The 24,074-nt window shown below is 67.2% G+C and overlaps 3 protein-coding genes across 7 annotated transcripts; 1 reads left to right on the top strand and 2 right to left on the bottom strand.

The window, feature by feature from the left end:
* Nucleotides 1-254: 254 nt before the first annotated feature.
* On the top strand, nt 255-7,853 carry NACAD (NAC alpha domain containing). Its single transcript, XM_080583659.1, is given in 13 exon segments — nt 255-441; nt 2,460-2,617; nt 2,619-2,636; nt 2,638-2,744; nt 2,746-5,068; nt 5,070-5,802; nt 6,097-6,348; nt 6,445-6,533; nt 6,625-6,708; nt 6,997-7,143; nt 7,237-7,368; nt 7,482-7,604; nt 7,696-7,853. Coding segments are annotated over 13 exon segments (4,263 nt in total). The 5' UTR covers nt 255-359; the 3' UTR covers nt 7,711-7,853.
* Nucleotides 7,854-8,223: 370 nt separating this feature from the next.
* CCM2 (CCM2 scaffold protein) lies at nt 8,224-24,029 on the bottom strand. Of its 3 annotated transcripts, none has more exons than XM_080583650.1 (11): nt 23,852-24,029; nt 17,709-17,864; nt 16,753-16,926; nt 16,037-16,120; nt 15,620-15,803; nt 14,251-14,387; nt 13,185-13,320; nt 12,651-12,708; nt 11,890-12,028; nt 11,344-11,482; nt 8,224-10,354 (listed from the first exon to the last, which is right to left on the bottom strand). In XM_080583650.1, the coding sequence occupies exons 1-11, from the start codon at nt 23,879-23,881 to the stop codon at nt 10,074-10,076; spliced, it is 1,518 nt and encodes a 505-aa protein (XP_080439776.1). In that variant the 5' UTR covers nt 23,882-24,029; the 3' UTR covers nt 8,224-10,073. The 3 variants fall into 3 exon arrangements, with proteins under 3 accessions (XP_080439776.1, XP_080439778.1, XP_080439777.1); XM_080583652.1 differs by lacking the exon at nt 23,852-24,029 and adding an exon at nt 18,209-18,340; XM_080583651.1 differs by lacking the exon at nt 17,709-17,864.
* LOC308191335 (uncharacterized protein) lies at nt 18,579-21,353 on the bottom strand. Of its 3 annotated transcripts, XM_080583655.1 has the most exons (3): nt 20,205-21,353; nt 19,980-20,016; nt 18,579-19,811 (listed from the first exon to the last, which is right to left on the bottom strand). In XM_080583655.1, exons 1-3 carry the CDS (start codon nt 20,628-20,630, stop codon nt 19,186-19,188), a joined length of 1,089 nt encoding a protein of 362 aa, XP_080439781.1. In that variant the 5' UTR covers nt 20,631-21,353; the 3' UTR covers nt 18,579-19,185. The 3 variants fall into 3 exon arrangements, with proteins under 3 accessions (XP_080439781.1, XP_080439779.1, XP_080439780.1); XM_080583653.1 differs by having other exon boundaries at nt 19,102-20,049; nt 20,091-21,353; XM_080583654.1 differs by having other exon boundaries at nt 19,102-20,016.
* Nucleotides 24,030-24,074: the final 45 nt, after the last annotated feature.

Here is a 24,074-nt window from a genome sequence, read left to right as displayed (position 1 = left end):
CCATGCCCCGCGCGCCCCCCCCCCTCCACCCGCCCCCCCCCAAGGCTGCTGCAGCGCCGCAGTGCCTGGCACACACCCCCCCCCCCCGCTGCTTTCTCTGAACTAAAATAAATAAATAAATAAATAAATAAATAAATAAATAAAAGGGGGAGGGATATAAAAAAAAAAACCAGCACCAAACCTGCTGACATCATCCGGGATGACGGGGCTGCGCCCCCCCCCCAACCTCCCCCCCCCCCCCCCCCCCAGCACCGATGCTCAGCCTCGCCCGGCGCAGCCGCCGTCGCCCAACGCCGCCGAGCCGAGCCGCGGGCTGAGCCGGCCTCGGGCCGGCCTGGGGGGTCCCCGGCCCCGCCGCCATGCCCGGAGAGTCGGCCTCGAGCCCCCCTGGGCTGCAGCTGGAGGCCGGCCTCCCCCCGGGCTCCGAGGAGGAGGAGGCAGGTGAGGCCGCGGGGATGGCGGCCGAGGGAGGCCGCGGGGACGGAGGCAGGGAGGGAGGGAGGACGTGAGGATGGAGGGCGCGGGGATGGAGGGATGGAGGCTGCTGGGGCTGGAGGCTGCAGGGTTGGAGGCTGCAGGGGCGGAGGACGTAGGGATGGAGGGATGGAGGCTGCAGGGGCGGAGGATGTAGGGCTGGAGGGACGGAGGCTGGAGGGATGGAGGCTGGGAGGATGGAGGATGGAGGGACGGAGGGACGGAGGCTGGAGGGACGGAGGGACGGAGGCTGGAGGGATGGAGGGACGGAGGCTGGAGGGATGGAGGACGGAGACAGAGGAGGACGCAGGGATGGAGGACGCGGGGCGGCAGCGCTCACCCTGAGGCTCTCCTGCCCCTCCACGCCGGGGGGGGGGGGGGATGCCACCCTGGGGACACCACCCTGACCCCCCCAGCCCCAAGTCGTGCCCCCGATACGGGGAGGCCCCGCAGCACCCAAGGGCGCCCGGGCCGGCCGGCCCCACGCCCCCCACCCCTCCCCCCCCCCACCCCCACCCAAGGGCCACCGGTCACCGCGCCCCAAGGTCACCCCGCAGAGACGGGGCCGGGGCGGGGGGGGGGAGGGTCCCGAGCGGTGCCCCCGTCCCGCTGCCACCCCCCCCCTGCGTGTCCCCAGGGTGCGGGGCTGGGGGACACCGGGGGGGCCCTGCCCAAAAGGGGCTTGGTGGGGGGGGGAGGTGAAGGGAGGGGATGGGGCAAGGTGGGGGGGGGTGGGATCAGGGCCCCCCCCCGGGCATTGAAGGGTTAAAGAGACCCCATGGAGCTGGGGGGGGTGCACGGGGGGGGGCTCGGTGATGGGGGGGGTGTCCCCTTGGTGAGATTGGTGCTGGGGGGGGGGGGGCCGGGGGTTTATCCCCATAGGGACAGAGTGGGGGTGCTCCAACCCCGCTGTCCCCAGCCCCCTATGTCCCCCCCCCCCCCCCGGGGCTCAAACTGGGGGGACAAAAAGCCCCCCCCCCACCCCCCAGCCACTTCTCAGGGTGCAAATGGGGGTCCCAAAGCCCCCCCAATAAGGCACAGCCCCCCCCATAAGGCACAGCCCCCCCCCCATATAGGGCACAGCCCCCCCCAGCCCCCCGTAGGCGCAGCATAGACACCACCCCAAAAACCTGGGGGAACTGATGCGCCCCCCCCCCCCCCAACACCGCCCCCAAAACGGGACCCCCATCCCTTATAGGACACCCCCTGAGCTTCCCCCCCCCCAAAAAAAAAATCCCCGAGGGCGGCCCCTCCCCGTTCCCAGCAGCCCCGCAGCCCGCCCCCGCCCCTCGCCCCTATATAACCCCCGGGGGGGCGCGTGGGGCAGCTCGAGGTGGGTGCCGGAGCCTGGTCCTGGTGGGGGCTCTGGGTGCTGCCGGAGCCTCCCCTGCCCCATGGAGCCACCCCTGAGGGCCCCAGGTAACGGGGGGTGGGGGGCTCCTTGTGTTTTTTTTTTTTGGGGGGGGGCTGCTGAGAGTTTTCGGGGGCGTTATGGGGTGGGGAGGGCTGCGTGCCCCTCGGGGCTGGGGCCCCCCCCACACTCAGCGCAGGGATGAGCGGTGGGGTTAGGGTGTGGTGGGTTTTTTTTTTGGGGGGTGGGGGGGTGGTTGTTGTTCCCCCCCCAGGTGGGGGACTTAATCCTTAGGGTTGCCCCCCCCCAATCCTAAATGCCCTGGGTGCAGCTGTGTCATCCAGGGGATGCAGGTGGGGGGGGTTGGGACTTCTGGCTACTCCCCTCCCTCCCCAACCCCCCACAAGACCCCTCCAGCACCCCCAAAACCTGTGGTGCCCCCCCGCTTAGATAAAGGGGCGTCTTTTTTTGGGGGGAGGGGGTCACCCCTATAATCTTCCCTGGGCTCTGCCCCCTCCCTCTGTGAGGACAGAGCGGGGGCCCTGCCCCATTTTGGGGTGTCTGAGCGTGTGTGGGGGGGTGAGGATATAACAGGGTGCTCTGCCCCCCCCACACTGACCCCCTCTCTCCACAGCCCCCCCGGGGGACGCCGCCGCCACCCCGATGCCCACCAAGGAGGAGGCCCGCCCGCAGCCCGAGGGGGCCAGCTGCGACGCGGCCCCCGGCCCCTCCGCCCCCGACGCGGCCGAGCACGGCCCCCCTGCCAAGGGCTGCCGCCCCCCCCCCGCCACCACCTCCGCCACCACCACCGGCCCCCCCCGGCCCTGCCCGCCGACCCCCTGGACACCCGCATCGTCATGGGCGAGGAGACGTGCTGCCCCCCCAAAACCCACCCCGAGCCCCCCCCCCCCCGCCGGCCGCCCCCCCGCCGGCCTGGACCCCGACCTCTTCTTCACGGCCCCCTCCACCCCCGTGCGGACGGGGGGGCCTCGCCCCAAGGCCGAGGAGGACGGGGGGGACGCGGAGAGCGAGGGGCTGGGCTCGCCCCCCACCTCCCCGTCCGGCTCCTACATGACGGCCGAGGGGGGCAGCTGGGGGTCCTCGGGGACCGCCAGCACCTCCCCGTCCTGCTCCCCGAACCTCCTGGCCGAGGCCCCCGACGGCGAGGCCGGGCCGGCGGCCTTCACGCACCGCTCCCCGTCGTCGTCTTCCTCCTCCGAGGATGAGGACGCGGCGTCGGCCGGGCAGGAGGAGGAGGAGGAAGAGGAGGAGGAAGAGGATGAAGGCAGCGGGCAGGCGCTGGTGGAGGAAGGCTCAGAGCTGCCCCAGGTGGCCCCCGCCGGCCTCATCCCCGCGGCGCTGCTGCCCTTCCGCGGCAGCCTCCTCTTCGAGGCCGAGGCCGTGGAGATCACGCTGGTGCCGGCCGAGGCGGCGGCCGAGCCCCTCTCCGGGGAGGAGGAGGACGAAGACGAAGAGGAAGACGAGGAGGAGGAAGAGGAAGACGAAGACCCCAGCACCTCGGCCTCCTTCCTGCGCTCGCTCTCCGAGACCTCCATCAACGAGGGGGTGGACGAGTCCTTCGCCTTCCGCGACGACACCTCGGCCTCCTCCGACTCGGCCTCCTACGACGGCGAGGAGGACGAGCGGCTCTACGGCACCGAGCGCCACGCGCTGGGAGGGGCGGGGGGGCCCCCCCCGGCCACCGCCACCCCCGGCGACACCGAGCCCTCCTCCGAGGCCTCCGGGGACATCGAGCTGCACCTGCGTGGCGGCGCCGCGCAGCCCGACGGGACGGGCAGCGGCAGCGTCACCCCCGGCGGGGATGAGAGGGCATCACCAGGAGGGTCCCCACGGCACGAGGCAGCCCCCAGCCCCCCCATTTTGGAGGCACCCCCCAGCACCGAGGAGGACCCTGAGACCACGTGCGTGGAGCTGGGGGCGCTGGGTGTGGAGCAGGATGGTGCCCACCCGGTTGTAGGAGAGGAAGAGGAGGTTGAGGAGGAGGAGGAAGAGGTGGAGGAGGAGGAGGAAGAGGAGGAAGAGGAGGTGGTGGTGGCGGCCTCTGAGGTGGCCTCCGTTGAGGCTCCCACCACAGAAGTCAGCGTGGAGCCGATGGGCGAGACCTTCAGCTCCTCCTCATCCTCCTCGGAGCTGGAGGAAGCCTCCACCCTGGAGCCCGACGTCCTGCAAGAACCAGGCCCCGTCCCAGAGGAGCCTCCCCCCACGGAGGCCGCCGTCCCCACGGAGTCTGTGCCCCCGGAGGAGGCCGAGGAGGTGACACCAGAGGTGGTGGAGGTGACACCAGAGGTGGTGGAGGTGACACCAGAGGTGGTGGAGGTGACACCAGAGGTGGTGGAGGCCCAGCCGGAGGCTGACCCCAGCGCGGGGCTGGAACCGGAGGCCGCAGCGAGCGGCAGCGCCCCGCAGCCCCCCTGTGCTGGGGAGACCAAAGACCCCGAACCCGATGGGCCGGGGGGGGATGCCCCCACGCTGCCTGCCACGAATGGTGACCACGAGCTTGACGCCACCACAGCGGAGACCCCCGAGCCTCCGTGCCCGCCTGAGCAAGGTGACCTCGACAGCCCGGACCACGAGGCCGGTGGCCACGAGGACGGCAGGACGGACCCCACGGCAGCGCCCAGCCTGGGTGAGGATGTCCCCGACCTGCAGGACGGCGTCATGGATGAGGCCCCTGAGCAGGATGAGGCCCCTGAGCAGGATGAGGCCCCTGAGCAGGATGAGGCCCCTGAGCAGGATGAGGCCCTCCACGAGGACGGGGAGGCCTCGGGCAGCGAGTCCCCGCCGCTGGCCGCGAGCGATGGTGGCAGCGACACTGCCGAGGCGCTGGAGGAGGCGCTCAGCCCCGCGCCGGGGGATGCGGACGAGATGAGGGACGCGGACGAGCCCGACGCCGCCTCCGAGGATGAAGCCTCCAGCGAGGACCTGGAGCGGGAGCAGAGCCCGGAGCCGGCCTCGGCCAGCGCGGAGGCCGAGTGGGATGCCACCGCCTCCTCCTCCTCCGAGGACTCGTCGCCGGAGCTGCTGGACACCTCGCGCTCCCGCACCGACTCCAGCTTCTTCACCGCCCCCGAGGACAGCGCGGGGGAAGCGGCCGCCCCTGGCCTCCCCTCCCCGGCCCCGCGGCCCTGCATGGCCCTCTGCCTGCTGCCCCCGGCCTCCGGCCCCCCGCCGCTGCGCTTCACCGCCTCGGAGCGGGAGGTGTACGTGGGGACCCCCCCCGGCCCCCCTCGAACTGCTCCCACCACCACCATCACCACCACTCGGTGCCTTGCCGGAGAGCGCGGAGGACCGCCGGCACGTGGCCACCATGCTGCAGGGCGCCTTCGGGGACCTGCCGGCACCGCAGCGACCGGGGGGGCCCGGACAAACTCCCCCCGCCACTGCTGCTGCTGTGGAGCCTCCGCAGCCTCCCCAGGCTGAGGCCGAAGCCACTGTCGCCACACCTGAACCCAAAGAGCCCCAGGAGCCGGGCGATGCGGGGAGCCCCCCGTGCACCCCTCCGGCCTGCCCCGTGCAGGACGAGGAGCCCCCGCTGCTCCCCCCCGGTGAAGAACCCGAAGCCAAAGTCCCGGCGGAGGGCGAGCAACCCCCAGCACCCCCTGAGCAGCAGCAGGAGGAGGAGGAGGAGGTGGCAGCAGGATCCGGCCCCACACCCAGCCCCGAGGAGGGCGGGGAGGCCGCCCCCAGCCCCACCGAGGCCGTTTTGGTGCCCTCAGAGCCCCCAGCAGAGCCCAGCTCCCCCGAGGACCGCGCACCCCAAGAGGTCCTGGCGGTGCCGGCCGAGGTTTCGGTGCCGGCCGAGGTTTCGGTGCCGGCCGCCTGCCCGCCGCTCTCCAAACTCATCCAAGTGCCTCCTCTCTCCTCCTCGCCGCCGCGCTCGGAGGACACCTCAGGGCTCGCCGAGCGGCCGGAGGAGCGTCCGTCTGTCCCGCCGGCCTCCAGGAAGCGGCTGGAGGGTAAGGGCCGTCCCCATCCCTATGGGTGCCTTTGTGGGGTCCCAAGAGGCACGTGTGGGGCTGGGTGGTGCTGTCCCCATCCCATGGGTTTGTTCGTGGGGTCCCGAGAGGCGCATGCGGGGTTGGGTGGTGCTGGGATCAGGGCGAGCATCCCGGGTTCCAGCCCCTGGGGGGGGGGGGTGCCTGGGGTCCCTACAAAGCCCGATTTTGGGTGATGGGGCTTCCCCTTGCTTCTTGGGGGGGGCATGCCGGGCCGTGGGGATGTGGTGACCCCAACATCTCCCATCCCCGCAGCGCTGGAGCCGTCCCCGCAGAAGGAGAAGGCGCGGGGCAGGAAGGCACCGGGCGGCACCAAGGGCGCACGGGGGCCGGAGGCGGCGGAGGGGGGGCCCCGCCGGGCGCCCCGGGGCTCGGTGCAGTCCGAGTCGAGCTCCTCCAGCGAGGCCGAGCTGCCCTACCGCTGCCCCGGCGCCGCCGAGCACCTGCCCGCCATCGCCCTGCTCGAGGACAAGGCAGCGCCGCGGCGGGGCGAGGCCAACCATAAAGGTGAGGGGGGGGGGGGGGGGGGGGAGATTTGGGGGGGGTTTTGGGGTGTTTGGGGGGGTGGTGGCATCGCCAACCTGGTCCTTTTGGCTTGTGCAGGGTCGTGCAACGAGTCAGAGAGCAACGACGAGTCCATCCCGGAGCTGGAGGAGCCCGAGGGCGCGGAGCCGCGGCCGGCACAGACCCAGGTATAGGGCTGGGGGCTCGGAGCCCCTGTCCCGGGGCACCCGAGGGACCGTGGCCCCCTGTCACCTGCTGCCGTCCCCCCCCCCCCCGCAGGCACCGCTCACCCACTCGCTGGGCACCGGGGAGGAGAGCATCAGCAAAGCCAAGCAGAGCCGGAGCGAGAAGAAGGCCAGGAAGGTGGGATGGGCACCGGTGGGATTGGCATCGATGTCCCATGGGGTTTATTTTTTGGGGGGGGGGGTGTGTTGGGACCCCGTGTCCTCCCCAGGGTGCTGTCACCATCCCTGGGGTCATGGCTGGGTCCCTTGGGGGGTGTCCCCGCCTTGTGGGGCAGCTCAGCCTGGGGACAGCCCTGTCCCCATCCTGCGTTATCCCATTGCTGAGCCCCGGGCTCTGCACCACCGGACCCAGCGGGGTCCCTGGGGCTGACCCCAAACGTGTTTTCCCCCCCCACCCCAACCCCAGGCCATGTCCAAGCTGGGTCTGAGGCAGATCCACGGCGTCACCCGCATCACCATCCGCAAGTCCAAGAACATCCTCTTCGTCATCACCAAGCCCGACGTCTTCAAGAGCCCCGCGTCCGACATCTACATCGTCTTCGGGGAAGCCAAGGTTGAGGGGGGGGTCCTTGGTCCCTGGGGGGTGGGAGGTCCCCGGGGAGCAGCCGGTGACCCCCCCCCCCCTTCCTTCTCCTCGTCCCCGCAGATCGAGGACCTGTCGCAGCAGGTGCACAAGGCTGCGGCGGAGAAGTTCAAGGTGCCCATGGAGCACTCGCCGCTGATCACCGAGACGGCGCCCGCCCTCACCATCAAGGAGGAGAGCGAGGAGGAGGAGGAGGTGGGCGGGATGGGGCTGGGAGGGGGGGGCCGAGACCCACCCCCCCAGTGGGATTTGTGGGGTGGGGGGGGGGTGCCGGGGTGGGGGTGACGGCGCTGTCCCTGCTCCCGCAGGTGGACGAGACGGGGCTGGAGGTGCGGGACATCGAGCTGGTCATGGCCCAGGCCAACGTCTCGCGCCCCAAAGCCGTGCGGGCGCTCAGGCACAACAACAACGACATCGTCAACGCCATCATGGTGAGCTGGGGGGGGGCAAGGGTTTGGGGGGGGTGTTTGTGGGGTTATCCCCACCCCGCGGTGCCTGACGCTGTGTTCTCCTCCCCCACAGGAGCTGACCATGTAGCGGCCGGGCCCCCCTCCCTGTATAGGTGCACAGTTCTCCTCCTCTTCCTTTCCCCCACCCCCCGGCATCCTTTAGCCCCGCGCCTTCGCCTCGCCCGCCTCTGTAATGCTCAATAAACGGCCTCATGCATCACTGGGATCGCACCCCGCCTCCACGCCTGGTGATTTGGGGGGGGGGGGCCCTCTCTGTGGGGTTTGGGGGGGTTGGGGGGCTCCTGCAGCCCCCCCACCCCCAGGCAGTGGGCTTGGGGGGGTGTAGGACGGAGACCGGGTGCGCAGGGAGGTGGGATGGAGACCCCCATGGTGGCACCTGGGGGTAGGATGGGGCTGAGCCCCCCCCTCCCCCCCACCAGGGGCTGGGGACCCCCAATTTGGGGGTGTTTTTGGGGACGGGCACAGCCCCGTTTGGGGCCGTCACCCCCCCCCCAGCCCTCGGAGCATTGGGTTTTGGGCACCCAGTGTCGGCCGGAGGGGAGGCGAGCGAGGGCTGAGCAAGGAGACGACGAAGCGCCGTGGGGTGCAGAGTTTTTTTTAATATTTACCTCTAACAATGCTCTGTACAGAAAGCATACATACAAACCACCCCCGGCCCCACCGTGGCGTGTCCCCCCCCCAGCTCCAGCAGCACCGGGGGCTGGAACCCCCCCTGGCGCTCAGCCCCCTGCCCACCAGAGCTCCAGCGCAGGGTCAGGGCCAGCTCCCAGCCACCTTTCCCCGTGAACAGAGTATTAAAAAAAAAAATACTGTGAGCTGCTAAAGATCTCCATACACAACCGGTCCAAAAATAGGGTTTTTTTCCAAATTTTTCCGGAGTAGTCAATGACTCGAGCGTCAGTGTGTGGTTTGGGGGTGGGTTTTGGGTGTTTTTTTTAGTTGGCAGGGTGTAAGAAGGCACTGAGGACTCGATGGAGCCGGGGTTCTGGCCTGATGCTCCCAGCGCTCGTTGGGAGCCCAGCGCCGGTACCCGTGGCTCGCGAGCTTGGCTTTTTTGTTTTTCTCACTTTCTTTTTTTAAGAAGAAAACGAACCCCGGGCCCCGCTGCTGGAGGTGCAGGGGCTCCCTCCCTCCCCTGCTCGGGGCTGACGGGTGATGCTGAGCGGGAGGAGCCCCCCCCCGGCTGCGCCCGTGCCCTGGCCGCGATTCCCAGCGCGGAGCCTGCAGGAACAGGGGGTAAGAAGCGCCCGGCGCAGTGGGGCTGAGCGAGGAGGAGGACGGCAGGATGAAGGCTCGGTGCTGGGAGCCCCGGCAGGATGGCGCTGAGGCGGTGGGTTCATGCAGCAGAGAGAGGTCTGGTTAATCGGAGCAGCCCGGTGGTGTGGAAAAGGTGCCAGCGGGTGCCCTGGGGCCCTGTCCCAGCGGGGGGGAAGCCGCAAAACGCAGCCAAAGCCCCACAAAGCCCCCGGACAAAGCGTGAGGAATGCGCACGAGGCAGGGGCGGGCTGGGTGCAGGGTGCTGAGCAAGCGTCTGGGCTCCCAGCGAGCCGTCCCTGCCAGCTCCGGGCTGCCGGAGCCCCCCCCAGGCTCCCTGTCCCTCCTCCTCCTCCTCTTCCTCTGCCTGCCCTCCTTCCTCCCAGGGCCCTGCTGGTGCCGGCTTGGGGCGAGGGCACGGATTTGGAGGGCAAAAAAAAAAACCCAGAAGGCTGAGGGATACAGGTTTAAAAAAAAGTGTTTGTAAGCGCCTGTAAAATATATACAACATCTCTGCCCTGCTCTGCGGCCGTCCTCGGGGGGGTCCTGGCGCGGAGCTCAGCTCCCTGGGGCACCGCGGGGAGCCACCGGTGGGTGCTGCCCCCATCCCACCACCTCCTGAGCAGAGCCTGGGGGGGCTGGACGGGGGGTTTGCAGTCCGGGCTGCTGCAGGGCACGAAGCATGGAGGCCGCCCGGGGGAGCAGCAGCAGCAGCACCGGGATTTGGGGGGGGGGAGCAGGGCCTGGTCCCCGGGAGCGAAATGTTTTGACGACGTGGAGGCGAGCTTTAAATAATTCACATTGTGGTAAACTTCATTCGAAACGGGGAGAAGGGGGGGGGAGCAGGGAGGAGGAGAGCAGTTACAGGAGGGACACCATGTGCAAAACTGTAAACCAGGGAGAGGGAGGGGGCTGCAGCCAGCTCGTCTCGGCCCCGCTCCCCGCACGGCGCCGGAGCCGCACCAGGGGAGGCTGAAGGCCGGGCTCCTGCCCGGCTCCCCCACTGCAGCACCCCCGTGGGCATGCACGCCCCCCTGGGAAGAGGGCACAGCCTCCTGCTGGACGGCCTCTAGGGGGGCCAGCGAAGCCGTTGAGGAGGCCGGGAGGGTGATTCCATCCCGCTCCATCCCCCAAATCCTCTTCGGGAGCGGAGGTTCCCTCGGGGGTGGGCTGCCCTCAGGAGGAGTCGCGGTCCATGCTGCACCCCAGGGCTTCGATGTCGTTGCTGATGTGCGAGATCATGCGGTCCCACTCGTCCTCCTCCGAGGGCACGGACTGGTCGTCCGAGCTGCCCGCCGCGCCGTTGCCGTTGGTGGTGGAATTGGAGGTGGTGCTCAGCGTCCGCCGGTACCTCCCGAAGCTGTCCGTGATGATGCCGCGGCCGTCCTTCACCCCGATGGTCTCCAGGAAGTTCTCGAAGTGTTGGCTGTCCTTCTCGGGGATGAAGGGCCGCAGGCCTGCCCCACGAAAGGAGACACGAGGAGGAGAAAGAGGAGAAATAGGAGCTGCGTCACCCAGCGCGGGGGCTCGCCGCAGCACCCAGGCAGTGATGTCAGGGCCACCAGGGCCTGGGCCACCAGGGACTCCATCTGGTGGCCACCTCTCCCACTCACAGCCCCGAGCCACGCTGCTGGGCAGGGGCTGCGGAGAGCTGACGGGGCTGAGGCAGGATTTCCTGAGCTCAGAAGGGCTGGCTGCCGCTTCAGCACCGCGGCACGTTGCTTGGCCTCGAGCTCATTACCCTAACGGCATCAGCAGGAGATTAAACGAGGGAGGGAGGGCGGGCTCGGGACATCTGTCCCTGCCCCATCCCCGCATCCTGCCCTGGGGCTGGCAGCTCAGCACGGGCAGGGGTCAGCCGAAAATCCAGCAGGGCTGCTACGTGCACCTCCTCGCCGCCCAAAGTGCTCGGAAGGAAACGCCACGCACCCAAAAACTTGGGGCCGAAGGGTGAGGGGGACGTAAAGCTAGGTGCTGGGGAAGCCTCTGGTTATTAACGCTGTTTGAGAGGATTGGAGCCAAAATTAAGCAGGGAGACTGAGCTGAGGGACTCCGAGAGCCCCTGAGGCTGTCAGCGCCCTTTTGGCGAAGGGAAACAGAAGGGTCCTGCTCCCTTCCCACCTAACGCCTGCCTGCTGGCGCTGCACAGCACCACCTGCGTGCTGCCCGTCCTTCTGGGATTGTAAGGTCACTTCATGAGGGCGTAGGTCCCCGAGGCACCCTGTGCAAACCAGAGGGCTGAACGCCAAACCTGTCCTGTGTTGAACACCTCGCTGCTTGGCCAGGAACAGTTCTGAGTGCCCCCAGCACGCGGAATCCTACAGGGCCCTGAGCATTGCACCCTGCTCGCCGTCTGGTGGCCGAGGAGCTCGCGCCGAGCCCACAAAGACGAGCAGCAGCAGCAGCAGCCTGAAGCAACGCGAGGCGGAAAGGCGGAGCCACTCACCCAGGAGCAGGAACTTCCTGCTGTCCCCGTAGAGCTGCTTCAGGTTGATGCAGAACTCGTGGATGGAGGCCCCGTTGCGGTACTCGTGCAGGAGCATGGCGAACTGCTGGATCTCTTGGGAAGAGAGCTTCGTCCGTAGCTGAGGGAGAGAAGCACACCGCCAACGGCACCGAGTTATTTTCGGAGCGCTCCCAGCTCTGAGATGGGGAGGAAGGAGAGATCGCGGGAAGGCTGGGGACTGCTTTCGCCGCTACTGCGGCAGGAGCCACCGAGCCGCAGCGCTCCCAGGGGAAAAGCAGGAGGGGACGGCGCAAAGCTGCTGCTGGGCTGGGACACGCTGCGAGCGCGTGGGGGGAGCGTGGCTCACAAAATGACGGGCCTGGGGTGCTGGGATGCGTCCCCCCACGCTGCAAGGGGACCAGGGGGTGGGGGTGCTCCCGCAGGAGGTCAAGATGAGCCTGAACTGGGAGCCAAGCAAGATTTGCCCGAGAAGTGGCGCGCAGACACCCAAAAGGGAAGGCGACCTCCCCCTCATGGGCGCCCTACCGTCATCATGTAGTCCTGCAGCAGCTCCGTGGCCGTGGTGCTCAGCTCGCTCTCGCTGACGGTCTTGATGTGGGGAGACTGCTGCGGCAGGAAGGAGGAGGGGGAGTTGTCACCCGCTTCTAAGGCTTCTGGAAAGGAACTGGAACACGAAGAGCTGGTGAGCCACCCCCCGCGCCCGAGGAGCTCTGGGTCACGTTGCTCCTGGAGGGGCGCTCACGTACAGCGGGACTAACAAGGAGCGCATCAGCCCTGTGATTTGCTGGACACGAAGCCCTGCGGAGGGAGGGATTCCCCTCCAAGCGCTTTTCCTTTTCAGAAAAGCGGGGGAAAAGGTCCCAAAAAAAAAGGTCCCCGACCATCTTATTTCGGTGTTAAATCTTAAACTCTCAAACAGTGTCGATCGACTTGAAACTCGACTCGAACCCAGCAGTTTGTGGGCCAGGTTTTCAGCCCACGACTGCTCTTACGCTTGCGGTGGTCACCGAGCCAGGAGCAGCTGGGTGACAGCCCCAGCCCCGCCGTGCCTACGTGACCACGGGGGAGCAGCGCTACCCGAACAATGCCGCCAAGGCTGCTGATTTGGCAGGCCCCCGCTGCACCCAGACGCTGCTGATGCTGGGAAACGTTCCAGCCAGGCTCAGCAGGCGCTCCCCAGCGTGCGGCGGTCCTGCTGGGGGGGGCTTAAAGCTGGCAGCGAGGCTGTGTGAGCCAGGTGTTATCCCCAGGGCTGCGCCATCACGTCGCGTTCACGCTCAACTTACACAGTGCTTGCTTCTGTCTCGTAAGGTTCTTTCACGTCCACTTTTGTAGAAGAGTCATCTGCAAGGGAGACGTTGGAGAGGTGAGGTTTGGGAGGCAGGAGCTTGCCCCGGCCCCTGCCCTACAAACACGTCGCTTTGGGGCTCAGCTTTTGGGCCGGAAGGGGAGAAGGGGGGTGAGGGGGCACAGGGCTGGGCACGGAGCCCCAGGGGAGACGCACAACCGCCAAGGGACAACGTGGTGCCTGGTTAACTGCCTCCATCCCCCGGGAACAGAAAGGCAAAGGGTATGGGGCAAGGACATGCTAAGGCTCGTGTCTTTTGGCTCCCCGCAGCCTGGAAGCATCTCCAGGCAGGAGAGCTCCCTGGTGCTGCTCCACCTCGCGTGCAGTCAAAGAAAAAGGGGCTCGTTCTCAGCACAGAGATGACCCCGCAGGAGGGGAAGCAGGGGGCTGGCTCTGTTTGGAGGGGGGTGAGGAAGGGGACGCGGAGGGGGCAGGCTCAGGCCGGGAAGGGGCGCCCGGAGCGAGCGCTTACCGCTGTGCAGGGACATGTGCCGCGTCGGCGTGGACGCCCCATCGAATATTGCTCTGTCTAAGAAGTCGATCGTGGACTCAGTGTAAACAATCTGGAAGACTTGGCTGAGGAGCGAGCACAGCTCCTCCGCGGTCACCTGGGGAGGGAGCAGGGAAGGGGAGGTGCGTGGCGCAGCGGCCTTTAGCTCGGCTCCCTGCAACGGCTGCGTGGCACGGGACGGTGTGTACCGAGCGTGGCATTTATGGGGCTGCTGCCTGCCCAGCAAGGGAAGGGAACCTGCCTGTCCAAGACGTGGGACGCTGCCTGCCTTGAGGTGACAAACCTGGAGCCGCGGGGCAGCCGGGTTAGCTCTCCCTGCTCCTCTGGCCCCAAGGGATTCGCCTCGGTGCGAGAGACGAGCCCCGAGCTGTCTGGCATCTCATCACCCTGCTGTAAGGCCGGGCAAGCACCCCAGCTCTCCTCTGCTCTGAGGCAGCGGGTGCTCGGGTGCTCCATCCTCCGGCAGCTCACGGCTATTAAATCCCACCCATGTCTCTGTCCTGTCTCTTCTCCTTCCTCGGCTCAGCCGCCCGGGACTGCGGCCGCGTGCCCTACATCCCGAATCGGTGCGGGCGCCCCGGGGAGCAGAACTGAGGGCGCAGCTGGAAGCGAGGAGCGCGCAACGCCGCCCTCGAGGCAGAGGGTTCCTGCTGCGGGAGCGGGAGCACGCTGGCCAGGATGGCAATCTCTGCGTCCAGACACGGGATAAAACAAACTGCCGGGTCAGCACCAGGAAAATGCCCTGGCTAGCAAATCCTATTGTGGGGGGAGATTCGGCTGCCTTCGCGGATTTCCTGCTGCTGGGGAAAGCTCCGGGCAGCAGGCACCACAAACGAGGGCAGAGCGTCTTCCGGGAGCGTCTCGGGTCTGAAGCAGGTCACGGGGCTGGGGCACCTCTGCTGAGGTTGTGGCCACCCCGGTCTAAATGTGATAAAAACCTCCCTGTCAACCTCTTCCCACCGCCAGTGCAATTCAGAACTGACTCTGGAGCCGGGGGGCAGCGTCAGCTGAGTGTTTGGAGCCTTACTTTGTTCTCCGTAGCCAGCACCACCAAGCAGCAAGCCTCCACGGGCACCACCCCGCTCTCCGACAGCGAGCCCGACGTGAGCGCCTTGGAGCTCTCGGCGCAGAGACTCTGGCTGGGGGAGATCCCGGGGTCCTGAGCTGAGAAAATCACAGAAGTCGTCACGGGAGGCCCGAGGCAGGGAGCAAGCAGCAAGGAGCCCTCTGCACGCCAGCCCCGTCCCCGACGCCGCCTCCCTGCAGGGAGAGCAAAGCCCCCAAACCAGACGAGTGCAGGATCCCGCGGCCAGGAAGAAAACACCCCGAGCAGGGAGCTCCGCCTGAAAGATGCCCGTGGGCAGAGCATTTGGATGCGGACCCCGTGATTTAGAGCAGGTTCCCGACAACTCCATAAATCGCTGCCTTAATTCCCGGGGCTCAGACAGCCTCGGGAGTCCTGCGGCAGAATTACGGCCCCGGAAGCCGGCTGTTCGTTGGTTCTCCAGCCCGTCCTCTGCTGTCGCAGGGTCTGTAATCCAGTAAGTCGCTGGTGTTACAGCCGCTAAGGAGCTCAGCCTGCCCCCAACCAGGCGGCTTTAACCCGGGCAGGGCTGTAGGGGACGGATGCCCAAGCCCTCCCCAGCTGCTCCAGACCCCACAGCGTGTACGATCTCCTGCTCTTCCACTCCCTCCCCAGCTTCCTCGGGCACAAGCCTCTCCCCAGGACACTTCTCCCACCTCCGGCAGCTCCGAATCTCTCGCAGTCTCCCCAGCCCCGGGAGGACACGCGGCGGGGACCTCACAGCGCTGTAGGATGCACGGCTGTGCTTTGGGACTGCACCGCCCTAAGCATCGGGGCTCAACCCCATCTCTGTCGGGGTCGGAGAGCTGCTGGAGGCTGGGGGAGGAATTTCGAAGCACGACGCGAGTCCGTGCATCCCGACACAACCGAGTACGTGGCCCAGCTCCAACGTCCTTCACCGTGCCCTGCGTGCTCGTACTCTGCGAGTCCCGCCGCTCGTGGTGGGAGGGTCCCAGCCCTTCCTCAACCCCCACGGTGAGAGAAAAGGAGGGACTGGAACAGCTCAGGGCAGGAGGAAGGACACCAATTACTCGGGTCTGTCCTCAGCCAGCATCACCTTTGTCCCGTTTCTGTCAGGGGAACGCTGCCCCGCACGGGGGCGATCCGGCTGCTACGAGACTGCCCCACAGCAAGGCAGCCACCTGCCTCTGGGCACCCTACGCGCCGAAAATACCATTTGTTGCCCCCAAAACGTCCCCTTGCTAGCATCTCCGGCTCCCAGCGCTACCAGGCCGGCTACCGCCCGAGCTCTCAGGGTCAGCGGGAGCAGGACTGCTCCCCCCAAGCCCTGCCCGCGCTGGCCCCGACCTACCTGTTTTCAGCACGACCAAGTGAGCCGAGTCGTCGCGGATGTAGGAGACGGACGCGATGTCGTGGATGGGGACCCTGAGGATGAGATCCTCCCCGTCCCGCCACACCAGCTTGATGTTGTAGGCGGACAGGCTGATCACGGCGTCGTGCTCGGGGGTCAGCTGCCCCGGGAGCTGGTGCGCTCGCTGCAACGAGCACGGGTGCCGTTAAAAAGCCGAACTGGTTGCCCTTGGGTAGCAGGGTGTGTGGGGGGGAGGCTTCCCGAAGTCTTCTCTAAGGCTTCCCTCCCACACTGGGGTCACCCGGGGAGGGAGGATCCTGCTCGGGGCAGGACCTCGCCCCAGGGACCCCCCCCCAAGCCTTTTTCCATGCGCGGGCACGGAGCCAGAGCGGCTGGTCAGCAGGGCTGAGCGCTCACCTTGGCGTTATCGATCAGGTGCAGGATCTCGGTGCGGCTGGAGGGGTTCAGGTACCCCGGGATGGACGTCAGCTGGCCTAAATACTGGGAAAGGAGCAGCAGGCAGCTGTGATGTCTCTGACACACCGGCGGGCCCCCCCCCAGCAGGCCAGCTGCAGGAGGGGAGACGCCGCCAGCTCCGCGCCGGGTGCCCCCAAACCCTCCTGAAGCTGCCGGATAGCACCCACCTACGAAAAATCGCTCGTTTTTAGGGTGAGCCTCACGCTCTAAGAGCAGTGAGGGCCTTCCTCCAGCTGAAGGGAGCTTGCCTGGAGCTGCTCTCTCCGTTCAGCCGCTGCAGTGAGCAGCGAGTATTTGTTTCCTTCGGCTCGGCGGCGGCTCCACGGAGCGCCTTTCCCGCAGGCCGCGTCGCCAGCTATTTCGCAGGGGCTACAAAAATGCCACCAGCTGCCAGGCCGAGAAGGAAAAAAACCCCCGTTTCTGCAAGAGGGGTGCCCGGGAGGGGTGAGGCCAGCAGGCAGAAAGCCGCCCCCAGGCCCTCCGAAACTGCAGAGGAAGGTAATTCAGCGCCCGCAGAGGCACAAGGGGGGAAAAAGAAAGTGAAAGAGCCGTGAGCCTTGTCCCGTGCCGTGCTCGTGCTGCCTGCGGGGCGAAATGTAGGTCCCTAGGAGGGTGCGGGAGAGGGGGAGATGTGGTCCCGGCCGGGCAGGCGTTACCTTCACTTCTTTCTCGATGTAGTCGTTCAGCAGGATGTCCGGCTCGACGCGGTCGGGCAGGGACACCACGACGGTGTGGAGAGGCCGCCTCTCCGTAACCTTCTCCTGGGCCTTTTTGTCGCGGCCTTTTTCACCCTTCAGGAAGACTCGCTTGAAAGGGGACACGATCCCAGGCTGCGGAGGGAAGGAGGAGACGGCGGGGCGTCGGGGACGAGGGCCCAGCACCGAGCTGGGGGGACACCGGGGCGGACACCTCCACCCCGTGGGCCAACGGGGTCAGGCTTCAGAGCTACGAATCCCAGCGCGTTGTCTTCTGCTGGAAACGTGTTTTTCTCCCTTCCCGGCAGCACCCCACATTTAGGAACACAGCTCCCGGGGGGCAGCCTGCGCCAGGCCTCACCGCCCGCAGAGGGAAGGATTTCGGCCTTGCGTCTAACCCAAACCCACCCTCTTTTACCTTAAAACCCTCACCCCGTGTCCTGCCCCTATGCCCCCTGACCCTCCCCTCGGGCTTGGGGGACGCCCATGAAGCACAACTGCTGCAGACCCCCCCCCTACACCCCGTTAAATCCCCGTTCTCCTCGCTGCGTCCCCGGGCAGCCCCCCCCGGCGCGGCTGCTGACGCAGAAAGCCCCGAGCTAAAAGCACGGCACGGCGCCCGGAGGCCTCCTTGCGCTGCTTTTTCTCAATTTAGACGAGCACGAGGGATCGACGGCAACACGAGAGACGGCAGCGAGACCGAAATAACCCGAAAGCATCGCCCTGGGACGGGGAAGCGGTAGGGGAAGAGCTCCTGTTAGCAGCACTTCCCAGCCTCCCCACCCGCCGCAAGGACGTCGGGGACGGCCCGGCCCCGAAACACTTCCCTTCGAGCCGGGCGTGCCGGGGAGATAAAAATAAAGGGGGGAGGTTTGGAGGACGACGGGGGGGCCGGAGGACAGCGAGCGGGACCGTACCTGGCCGGGCTCCCCGGCTCTGCTGCACGCCAGCACCGCCAGGCACTGCGGGGCAGGGGCAGAGCATCCCTCGCCGGGCCGGGCTCCGGAGGAGGAACGTCGTCCCTCCGCGCCACCAACTCCAGGCGGTTCCTGCCGAGGGGCAGGGGGCAGCTCCTGGCTCAGGACAGAAGAAATTCCCCCACCCCCTGTAAGAAACCCTCGTGCCGAGGGCAGGGACGGGGCTGGGCCAGCGGAGCGGTGCCCGGCCGGTTCCGCTTTCCGCGCCCGAACTGCGCAGATCTGGCCCAAAACGTGAGCGAACCCCGAGAAATGGGGGGGGGTTCCCCCCGAGTCTGGGGGTGCACCCGAGCCCCGCGGGAGAATCGGATCCTCCTCGAAGCGGCACTCGGCCCGCATTTTGCTCCTCGGGGAGCCCAAATTCAGGGCGGCGGCGGGCAGCAGTGGCACAGGGCGGAAAAGCCGCGGCTTTTTGGGGGCCGATTTCAGCCAGCACCTACCTCGCCCTCCATGAAGCGCCCTGCTACAGCGAGGTGACACGGGGGGGGGCTTCCCAAAAGCTCGTCCCCACTTGGGGGGGGGCTGTCCCCAGCTGCACAGGGGCCGCCGAGCCCCGCGGTGGGTGCCGGAGGCTGGCGGAGCCGCACGCGCTCGCCCGCCTGGCAGATCGCGGCCCGGAAGCGCGCAAACCGCAGCTTCCTCCTGCGAGCGGCGAAAACGTTCGGTTCTTGTTAAAAAAAAATGGGGTTTGAGAAAGGTGGGGGTCTGGGGGGGGGGCAGCTCCAGGCGGGGTGAGGCTGGCGCCCGCGGGGTTCGCCATTCCGCGGTCCCGGCCCCGGAGAGCAGAGGGGCGCGCCCAGCAGGGCGATATTCCCGGAGCCGGGCGGATTTTTTTAAGCCCGGTTTCTCCTCCAAATTTCAGGCGTTTTGGTACGACCTCGTCCTCCGGCTCCGTCTGGGGGACACCGAGGGCCGCGCAGATTTCCTAGGCCTCGTTTCCCCCCCCTCGAGAGCTGCAGGGGGCTGAGCCGAAGCAGTGCTCGGCCCCCGGTGAAGTGCCTTTCCCAGCACAACGGGTTCAGAAAACGCTTTTTTGGGTGTCCCTAAGAAGCAGCCCCTGCCCCCCCCGCCCCGTGCCGACACCTCCAGGTCACCTCCAGGTTTCAGAAGCCCCGGGGAAGGGCCCCGAGGACGCAGCTGTGGGCACGCAGGGGGCCAAAGGGGCTGCTCCGAGGGGCACCCGGGTGTCCCTAGCAGGGCACGCGCTGCCCCCCGCCCCCCGTCCCCGACGCCGAATTTGGGTTTTTTCCACCCGGGGGCCCCTCCCGGCTGTCTGCACCCATCCAAAAAAACGAGGCGAGGCTTTTGACAGCGCCCTAAATAGCTTCAGCCTTTCCGGGGGGAACGTAAAGGGAGAGAGAGCAGCCCCGTAACCCACTCGAGCGGCTTCTCGCGAGCGCAGCCGTGGAAAGCCGGATCAGACGGCCCCGACGGCGGGATGGCGCGCCGGGTCCCGCCGCTCTGCCGCGAGCCGTGGGCGATTAAAAACGTAACGAGGTGGCGTGTAAATTACAGCCGGAGGTGTGCCGGGCGGGGGATGCCCAGTATCCCCCCCACATAGTCCTGCCACGAGGGCCGGGTGCGGAGCTGACGTCCTGGGCCCGCTCCACAGAGCCGTGCTGGAACCACGGCAGGGCCGGGAGGGGGGCCGGGGGCTCAGCCCCTGAAGAGTGAGCAGAAAGCAGCCAGCAGCCGGCTTTACCAACCCTACAGCCGGCTTTACCGACCCTACAGCCGGCTTTACGGACCCTACAGCTGGCTTTACAGACCCTATAGCCGGCTTTACCGACCCTACAGCTGGCCTTACCAACCCTAGAGCTGGTTTTACCGACCCTAGAGCTGGCTTTACGGACCCTACAGCTGGCTTTATGGACCCTATAGCCGGCTTTATGGACCCTACAGCCAGTTTTACGGACCCTACAGCCGGCTTTACCAACCCTACAGCTGGTTTTACCGACCCTACAGCTGGTTTTACTGACCCTAGAGCTGGTTTTACTGACCCTACAGCTGGTTTTACCGACCCTATAGCCAGCTTTATGGACCCTACAGCTGGCTTTACCGACCCTACAGCTGGTTTTACCGACCCTAGAGCCGGTTTTACCAACCCTACAGCCGGTTTTATGGACCCTACAGCTGGCTTTACCAACCCTACAGCTGGTTTTACCGACCCTACAGCTGGCTTTATGGACCCTACAGCCAGTTTTACCAAACCTACAGCCAGCTTTATGGACCCTACAGCCAGCTTTACCAACCCTACAGCTAGTTTTACTGACCCTACAGCTGGTTTATGGACCCTACAGCTGGTTTTACAGACCCCACAGCCGGCTTTACGGACCCTACAGCTGGTTTTACAGACACTAAAGCCAGCTTTATGGACTCTAGAGCTGGTTTTACGGACCCTACAGCCGGCTTTGTGGACCCTACAGCCGGTTTTACAGCCCGTTCCCTGCTCAGCTCTGCCCGTGCCAGGGCTCCTGGGCTGATTCCAGGTGTGCGCACCTCGGAGCGGGTGCAATCCCAGAGCTGCGGGACCTTGGTGCCACCGGGACCCTTCCTGCAGAGCCCGATCCCCCTCCACCCCACCGCAAGTCGCCTGTCCCCAGACCAGGCCCACCCCGTGCCCCTAATTCTGTTTATTTCATCCCGGCCGGGCCTCAACCCCTTCCCCCGACTGCGCGGGCTGAGAGCCGGGGGGGGGGGGGACCGACATCGCAGCGCTCCGGGGCAGGGACACAAACACACACCTCCCCCAGGTCCTTTATGGGGGGCCCCGAGGGTCCCTCCAGCGTTGGGGGATTTGATAAAAGTGTTGAATTGGCACTGCAGGGACTCGGGGCGGGGGGGGGCACCCAAGTCGGTCATAAAAAAAAAAGCGGGGAAGGAGCTCGGGAGCAGCCCAGGGGTGGCACAAAACCACCCGCAAAGCGAGGCGAGGCTCCGGGCTTTCACGTCTGGCACCGCCGCGCCGGGCTCCGGCCTCCCGGCCGGGATTTTCCTTCGAGGCAAGAGGAAAGGAATTTTCCCCGGCTATTTTTAGCAAAAGCCTCGTTCCTCCTCGCAGAGATTCCTCCGGCCCTGCTCCTCCCTCGCTCCCTCGCCGAAGCTGCCCAGGGAGGCAGCGGAGCCACCTCCGACCCGAATTTGCTGGAAGAGCTCCGTGGGTCGCCGTGTGCGCTGTTTTTTTTGGGGGGGGGAAATTGGGCGGCGAGCCTGGCTTCCTCGCAGCCCTTCGGGAATTCGGAGGTTTTCCTCCAAATTTTCGGAGGAATTCGCCGGTTTCAGGCATATTCAGGCCTCTCCGCGGGGCCAGGCCAGCCAGGAGGCACGGCCCGGCGCTGTTTGCAGCCGCTCCTTCGCAAGACGGACGGCGGCCAGGCAAGCCTCGGGCCCTCGCAGGGCCGTGCACGGACCCCGAGCAGCGGGCGCGCTCTGAAACCACCAGCCTCCTCCGAACTTCAGCGGCTGGCCGGGGACGAGGAGCCCCCAGCTCCCACAGCTCGAATTTAATTTAAAAAATAAAAAAAAAAGGGGGTGGAATTCCACGAGGACGAGCACAGCGACGTCCACCTCAGCAGGAGCCCGGAGGCGGCGAAGCGGAGGCAGGGAGGCAGCCGGCCCCCGTTTTTCGGGCGGCCTGCACCCCGCGCCCCGCGGATGCGCTGGCGTCGGCGGTCCCGCTGCACAGCCGGAGCTCGCGGCTCCTGCGAGGAGAGGACGCGGAGCCCCAAGCCCCGAGGTTCTCCTCCCAGCCTGGCGCTCGACGACTTCCGTGCCGGGTTTGAGGGGGGAAAGCGCCACGGGCGGAGCACCCGGGGCTGCCCCGAAAGGAGCCAGGAGCCCTTTTGAGGGCTACGGCGTGATTCACCCCACATTTCGTCCCCAAATTCTGCCCTAACGGCACCGCAGAGCCGAGGGCACCTGGATGCACGCCTCACAGAAGCTCATCCTGCCCCGTGAACACCGACGGAGCTGACGCAGCTCCGGCCATCCCCCTCCCTTCCCTCTGGGGAAAGCTCCCCGCCCTGAACGCGAGGCACGAAAACAGAGCCCAAGGCGGCAGCGGCACGGTTTGAGACGGGAGAATCGCGCCTGCTCACCAAGCGGGTCGGCTGCGGGGACGGCTCCTGCCCTGCCCCGCGCCCACGGAGCCAGGCCACGGGCGCTCGGGGTGCTCGTTTCAGGGAAAAACAGGAGGCCCTACCTCCCGGCTGCGCCCGCCTTCGCGCAGCTTCCGCTCCTCGTGATTCCCGCAGAGCCGGCGCCTCCTGCCCCAGCCCGGACGCGCCCCCAGGCGCCTGGGGGCCAGAACCTTCTGGAAGGAGGCTCGGACCCGCAGCTCAGTCCCTCGGCGTGTTATATCCGGGCTGGGGGCTCGCGCTGGGCCTCCAACACCGCCTCGCCTCACCCCCGCGGAGGCTCAGCACCCGATCCTGCCGCTCCCATTCCTTGCTCGAGGGGCCCCAACACAGGATTTGCCCTCCCGGCCCTGCCCCAACGCTGGATTTGCCCTCCCGGCCCTGCCCCAACGCTGCTCGCGAATAGGGCCAAAAGGAACTCACCTGCCCCGTCCCAGCCCGTAATCCTGCTGGCTCAGGACCAGCCACCTGCACCCAGAGATGATTTTCACTGTACGCAAAGCGTGGGGAGGAGCTTTCCCTGCAAGCCCCCAGGGCTGGGAACCTGTGCCCCAGCAGCCAAACGAGCTCCTTGTCGGTGCTCCAAGCTCAAGAACACCGCAGGGGTTTGGCGAAGAGCTGGCTCAGCATCACCGCGAGGGAAAACCCGCAGGAAACTCGCCCCGGTCGGACCTGCAGCCCCAGACAACGCCAGCCCGGTGGGACAGGGATCTCTGCCCTCTGCCCAGCGTGCCCGGGGAGCGTCGCTGTGGGAGGCGGCAGGCACGGACTGCTTCGGTTTTGGCAACGGGTAACAGCGGCCGTCGGGGGAGAGGAGAGCTGGCCCCGCTCCTACACGAGGTGGCACCTCGTGCCGTGCTTCGGCTGAGCGCCACCTCCGTGCGAACGCATTGGGATTAACGCTGAAGCTGCTCTACGACCGCCCGCAGCCCCAGGAACAAGATCTGTCCCTTGAGGCACGAGGGATTTCCACGGAAGGGAATGCCACAGACCTGGGGATCGGGCCTGTTCCCCCGTCCCCCAGCGCCGCCGACCCCATCGCGCCGCACGCAGCTCACCGGGAAGCGTCACGGAGCCCTCCCAAGGCGCGCTCGGAGCCCCAGGTCCTGGATTCAGGGTTCTGGGCAGAGCCTCGAGCGAAGCCCTTCCTACCCGGCCGCGCGGGACGTACTCACGGTGCCCCACGAGAGGCGTCCGGCTCCGAGCTCGCCTCGATGGCAGCGGGGCCGCAGGAGGCTCCGAGGCCACCGCCGAGGTGCCGGTGGCCACAGGGCTCGGCCGGGAGCCTTGGGAGCCCCGGGGCGGGCTTGGTCCTGCGGGGCAGGGCTCGGAGCCTGTCGGAGGGGCTGCGTACAGCGAGCAGCTGCCCCAAGCTGTTTCACCTCCCACGGTGAAACGCGGCGTGGCACGGCGAAAATAAGCAAAAGACGGCAGAAAGCAGGCAGAACACGGGCAAAGAACAGCGTAAAATGGGGAAAAAAAGGGAAAGCGAGGAGGAAGGAAAGGGAAAAGGGGGGGGAAGGAAAAGGGGGAAAAACTTGGGGTGGAAGAGGGGGAAAAAGGGGGAGAAAAGAGGTGGAAAAAGAGAAGAATGGGGGGAAAAGAGGGGAAAAGAGGGGGGAAAAGGGGAAAAAAGGGAAGACTGGGGGGAAAAAGAGGGGAAAAGAGGGGGGAAAAGGGGGGGAATAGGGGGAAAGAAGGGAAAAAGAGGGGAAAACGGGGGGAAAAAAAGGGAAAAGCGGCACAAAGCGGCAGAGAGGCGTCCCCCGAGGCCCCGCAGCAGCAGCAGCCCCGCTCCCCGCCCGCCCCCGAGCCCCCCACCCGGGAGCCGGAGCCGGGCCGTGAGGGGCCGTGAGGGGCCGTGAGGGGCCGTGAGGGGCCGTGAGGGGCCGTGAGGGGCCGCTCCCGGGGCCGGCCCCGCTGCCGTGCCCCCCCCCCCTCCCTCACCTTGCGGCCCTTCCTGCCCTCCTCCTCCATAGCGGCTGCGGAGGCGGCCCCGGCCCCCCCCGGGGCATCCCCGGCGCGGCGGCGGCGGGGGCCGGGCCCGGCTCGGGGCGCTCCCGGCTGAGCCCCGGGGGCCCGCGGCCGCCTCAGCGCCCCCGGCCCCGCTTCCAGCCCGCCGCCATCTTGGGCGGCGCCTTCCCGGCGTGCCCCGCGCGGCGGCCGCGGA

Source organism: Anser brachyrhynchus, assembly GCF_964034855.1.
Source record: "Anser brachyrhynchus genome assembly, chromosome: 2".
In the NCBI taxonomy this organism is placed as follows: domain Eukaryota; kingdom Metazoa; phylum Chordata; class Aves; order Anseriformes; family Anatidae; genus Anser; species Anser brachyrhynchus.
This window is presented reverse-complemented; position numbering and strand designations above follow the sequence as displayed.